Source organism: Glycine max, chromosome 6 (assembly GCF_000004515.6).
Source record: "Glycine max cultivar Williams 82 chromosome 6, Glycine_max_v4.0, whole genome shotgun sequence".
Lineage (NCBI taxonomy): Eukaryota > Viridiplantae > Streptophyta > Magnoliopsida > Fabales > Fabaceae > Glycine > Glycine max.
Window position 1 is genome coordinate 39,765,227 of NC_038242.2, and position 6,134 is coordinate 39,771,360.

Consider the following 6,134-nt stretch of genomic DNA (forward strand, 5'->3'; position numbering starts at 1 on the left):
GGAGAAGACTCAAGCTACTTCAAATATGGAATTGAATTATTTGTTGTTGGAGATGTTTAAATTTCATATTTTAGATTTATTGCTTGAATTTTCTTTTGTTAAGACATTATTTATTTTATTGATATAATTGACTAATTATTGAGATTTTATTTACATTTATATTGAACTTAATTTCATTGTATTGTATTTTTATTAAAATTAAAATTCTTTTAAAATTAGGCCCGCAGACCGGCCCGTTTGACTCACGGACCCCATGAGGCGGGGGCTAGGGGTGAGAATAGGTCAGGCCAGGCCAGGCTTTAAAAGGCCTGAGCCTAGCCTACGATTAATTTTTGAGGCCTGAGCCTGACCTATAGCCTATCAAAGGCTTTTATTTTGGCTCGACCTGACCTTTATAAAAGTCTAGCCTGGCCAGGTAGCCTATTTAAAAGCCTATTTAAAAGTCTTCTTCACATTAAATCTTTAATATTCCTAGTTGTTTTTACCAAAAAATAAATAAATAACACACCTTCTATAATAGACTAAACACAGAATGTTAATTACCTCTATCAAAAAGCTTGAAGTGTAAAGGATATGATTTTTGTTTGGTTAGGAATGTAATAGGAAAGTTAAAAAAATAAGGAAACCTGATAGAAAAAAGATATGATTATAGGAACTTAATAGAATATGATAGGATATGATTTTTGTATAGGAACTTATGATAGGATATGATTTTTGTTTGGTTAGGAACGTAATAGGAAAGTTAAAAAAAAAACCTGATAGAAAAAGGATATGATTTTTGTATAGGAATGTAATAGGATATGATAGGATATGATTTTTGTATAGCAACGTAATAGGATATGATAGGATATGATTTTTATTTGCTCTAGAATACAAGAACGTAATAAAAGAAAAAAGAAACCTAATAGGGATAGAAAAAGGAACTGTTAATAGAAATATGAAAACTAATAAAAATAATGAGAAATATAAAGGAACACCTGACTCACACCTTGTAATTAAAATTTTACTTAATTATAGGAATGGAATCTGCTAGTTTTTAAAAAAATAATATAAGTATATATATATATATATATATATATATATATATATATATATATATATATATATATATATATATATATATATATATATATAGGCCGGCCTATCAGGCTTATAAGGCTTTTTAATAAGCCTAAGCTTGATCTATTTAATTTAATAGGCTTTTAAAAAAGCCTGAGCCTAGCCTTTTAATTAAATAGGTCAGGCCAGGCCAGGCTTTATGTAGGCCAGGTCGTAGGCCCCTGTAGGCCGGCTTAGCCTATTCTCACCCCTAGCGGGGACGAACCAATTTATTTGGTTTGTGTAAGAAGCGGGGCAGATTGGCCCGGTCCGCTGCCAATGCAGATTTATGCGGGCGGGCCTTACGCGGGGCAGGCCGGCCCGCTTACCCACCCCTAGATAAAAGACAATAAGAAGATTATTCATATAAGATAGAAGAGAACACTGCCTTATTACTGGATCCATATAACCAATTTATGTATTATGTCATGTACGTAAACAAAAAAAAAAACTGAAAACATGATAAAGTGATGCACATTGATACACAAAACATAAACACATGACAATAGCTTACATAAGCCATAACCTTGTATCTAATCGTAAAGACCCTTCTTCTTTCTTTTTTTTAATAAAAAAAACTACATGCACAAAAACTTCGTCAAATATATATCACAAGCAACATAAATAGAAGCTATCAAGAAGAGAAGTCGTGCACAAAACCAAAAATGATACCAAAAAAATACACTCAAATTTGAATCAAATATCCAATATGACAATATCTTAATTTATCGACAATTAATATGTGTTGTTAAAAAAAAAGAATTCATATAACCAAAACAATTTAGGTATAATAAGAATCAAGTAACTTTAAATTTTAATAATCTAATAGTAATGATGGTTCTAATACCACTTGTTGGAATTTTAGGGGATCCTTATAAAATACCAATAACCACCAGGAATACATTATGTTAGATTATCAAGAGGAGTTATGAAGAATACTTGGATCCATAATGATTGATCAAACAAACACAGCGGAATCTGGACAATAGTCACGAACAATTGGTTTAATGACATTCTTTAACCAAATCACCTTATTCCTTATGAGACTGTCGTTTTCTCTTCAGATGATGAGAAGAGAAATTGTTTCTTGATTTGGTATGTTAGGAACCATAATCGTGCCTTAGGTTTTAAATATATTAGGATTCTCATTATTCCCTAACGGGCTAAACTGATTTCCGCTAATCAAGTCCATATCAATTTTCTATTTAGGTTTAATAAGTTCACTAAATTAGATCACTTATATCAAACTCATCTAAATGCAGATAACAAATATAAATGACAGTATAATACGTAGTCCATATTAATTAATTATGAATTATAAAATTTCTAACATTAGATACAATGTATGAGATCATAAGTTTTAATAGTGCGGCCATTTTTAGAGTATAAACCAATTCATTATAATGGTTTTCTTTTCTGTTAACCATGTAAATTGCATTCTTTTTTTTCATATTATACATCAAGTTCTCTGACTTACTGATAATTGCTGCTCCCTTTTCTGTTTTATTTGTAAATATCATTGTCTAATAAGTTCCTTACCACATTTTCCAAAGGAGAGAAAGAAAAGGGCTCTTAGTTATGTACTTTACAGTTTTGCACAAAACAGTTTAATTTGTCCACCCTAATGTTCACTTGTTCTGTATGTAAAGCATGCTTAAAAACAATTAGAAAAATGATGATGCCTCTGTTGTTTTTTTTCCTTTCATTTTTTTAATATTTGAAAATTGAAAAAGATAACATAAGGTGTTTATAAGACACCCCAAGTAGTGTTACAATCACAAAATGTTCCTTCCAACCCTTACAACATGGTTAAAGAATCTAGTTATCTATCTATCAATTGTGCTAGAATTTGTTAGTGTGTCTGATTTTCATTTGAAACCCACTTAAGCATCTTATTTCCTGGTTGGAAGAGTATGCTTTTGTATTATTTTGAATTCAACTTTTTTTTTCTTTTACTCTGATTGGAGTTGTAAGCTGGATTACATCATGAAAAAAGAAAAAAACTGGAAACTTAAAATTGATAGATCTGCAAAAAAAAAAACCAAAAAAGAGAAAAATTAAATAACTAAGTATACAAACCAGATTTGATCGATTGCATATATATTTAAAGATGATGATTAAAGAAGTTAAATAAAATGATGGTTTAATTGTAAATTTTATCACTCAAATTTTATTGTTTTGTAAATTTTATTATTCAAAGTTTTCAATTCTTATGCATTTTATCACCTTTAATGAAAGATGAATGATTGACTTTTGACATCAATTGTAATTATAACCAATGTAAAAATGCGACTTTTTACGTCCGTTATAATCACAACCAATGTATATAGATATTTTTCTACATCGATTATTACTATAGTGTACAAAAATTTATAAAAATAACCTTTTATATCATTTTGTTACCAATATGATGGTTAAAATGCAAAAGAAAATGGATGATAAAATTTATAAAATATTACAATTTGGATGATAAAATTCGTGAAAATAAACTTGAGTGATAAAATCTATGAAATTATGAAAGTTGAATTGTAAAATTCATAAAATAAACCTTGAGTGATAAAATTTATAAAAAAATAAAAATTTAATGATAAAATTTACAATTAAATATAAAATAAACAAACTTCAATTAAGTTGGATAGCAGTTAGGGTGTTACCTATCATGAAAATGAACACCTTCCTCTTGATTGACTTTATTGATGCGTTTGATCTTAACTCTATGACAATGCAGGAGATTTTAATTTTTTCTACGCTTTATTGGAAATGTCTACAATGTTTTAAAAAGACCACTAAAATATATTAATTTGTGCTCTTGATAATATTGTCTTTGCAGTAGTTAATTTTATTTTTTTTGGATGAAAAGGATTAGCACTGAAATATTTCAATGCTTTTGTGCAATTTTCAATCACTTCTCATAATTACACATTGCAGTGGTCATGATGCAGTAATTACTAATCTCAAGTAACTGTTTATTGGGTAGTGAAGGAAATTGTAGAAGCTAAGCATCATATATACAATCATTGCAATTAATGGTTAGAAGGTGTTCACTTGGGGATCCAAATAGAGCTAAGTTTTACAGTACTCTTATCTGTGAATGTCTATGCTATGACTGCAAACTACTTTTGTGAAACCAAAAATTTATGGTAGCATATGCTGATGCATACGATTTTCTAGAATTTATATACTCTTATATAGTTTGGTTTTACCTACAATATAAGTTTTGTCACTTCAAATGTGTATACTGTGTTGTATAATAACATTTTATCAGTTAATAATATGTTTCTAACTTTCTATGAAGAACTCAATTCTTAATTAAAGCTACAAATTACTAAAATGATGACTTCGTTTTTTGTGATACTAATTCTTTCGGTTTGTATGACAGTACTCATGTTCTGTGCCTATTAGAAATATGACATGAAAGTATATATTTTTCCTTGATAGTTATTTATCCATCTCTAACAAAACACAACATCGAGCTTATACTTCCAAGTGTTAAATTTATTGTAAATATATTAGTCAACGTAGATAAATAGCTTCCTATTTTATAGCCTTCTGTTAAGCGTATGTTTTGGGATATTGCTTCCTATTTTATAGCCTTCTGTTAAGCGTATGTTTTGGGATATTGATTCCTAGTTTGTAGCCTTCGGTTAAGCTTTTTATTAGGCATATACATTGTATATATTCTGAGGAAATCAAGGTGAATGGCAACGAGAATATTCCTGATATTTTACATGGTATCAATTTGCCTAGGGTTTTTCTTTCTTTGTCTTTCGCTTGCCCTAGCTCTGTGTTCCTTGCCCGTTGTCTTCCTCAATCTCCCTTTCCTCTCTTTGTTCTCTTCTCTCAATGGCTACCAACAAATCTTCTTTTCATCCGGCTCTTGCCGTATCAAACATGAGGAATCATGTTTCCATTGTTCTTGAAATGGAAAACGTTCAATATTCGACGTGGGCAGAACTCTTCAAGATTCACGCACGCTCAACCAAGGTGCTTGATCATATCATACCTCCGGCCAACGGCACGGGGACGGTTCCTTCTACCGAGGAACAGAGGGAGCTATGGTCAACTTTGGATGCCATGGTTCTTTCGTGGATTTATGCTACCATTTCTAGTGACTTACTGCACACCATTATTGAGCCCGACTCAACGGCTATGGAGGCTTGGGATAAATTGTGTGATATATTCCAAGATAATCAACATTCTCGTGCCGTTGCCTTGGAGCAAGAATTCTCCGCCACTTCTATGGAGAATTTCCCAAATGTTTCCTCTTATTGTCAACGTCTCAAATCTCTAGCAGATCAACTGAAGAACGTTGGGGCTCCGGTGTCTGATAGTCGACTGGTATTGCAATTGGTTGGGGGTCTTACACAACCGTACCGTGGAGTGGGTACGTTGATCCGTCAAAGCAACCCCCTTCCTCCCTTTTACAAGGCTCGTTCCATGCTCACTCTTGAGGAGGCCGGGATGGCAAAGGAAGCAGCCACTGAGTCTGCTATGATCGCCTCTTCGATTAATGATGGGTCCCCACAACCTACGAAATCAGGACATTCGAAGGGAAAAAATGGCGCGCAACATTCTGGTGGCGGACGACGCAACAATGGGGGAGGTATGAAGAATGCAGGTTCTGGTGGTGGCTGGAACTCGACCGACAGTAAAGGCGGTGGTCGAGGGCAGTCCTCAGGTGGCCACGGTGAAACCACTCCTCCGCAATGGCAGCAGCAGCAACCATTTCCATGGGGATGATATAATCCGACCTGGCCTATTCTTCCTTGTCCATTCCCAAATCAAGGATGGGCCCGACCCAATACTCCTCAATAGCGCCAGGCAGGTTTGCTTGGCCCAAAACCGCCTCAGCAGGCCTATGTACATCAAGTAGCATCTCCTAATCCTCATGGACAGTTTGGTTTGTACGCTCCAACCGATATCGAGGCAGCAATGCACACCATGTCCCTTAACCAACCTGACCCGTCATGGTACATGGACATCGGTGCTACATCTCACATGACTTCCTCTACCGGTAATCTCTCGTCTTATTTTAA

The 6,134-nt window shown here is 33.3% G+C and overlaps 1 protein-coding gene across 1 annotated transcript; it reads left to right on the forward strand.

Annotated features, from left to right (window-relative positions):
• Positions 1–4,941: 4,941 nt before the first annotated feature.
• Positions 4,942–5,838, forward strand: LOC100787253 (uncharacterized). Its single transcript, XM_003526009.4, has one exon. It carries the CDS (start codon positions 4,942–4,944, stop codon positions 5,836–5,838), a length of 897 nt encoding a protein of 298 aa, XP_003526057.2.
• Positions 5,839–6,134: the final 296 nt, after the last annotated feature.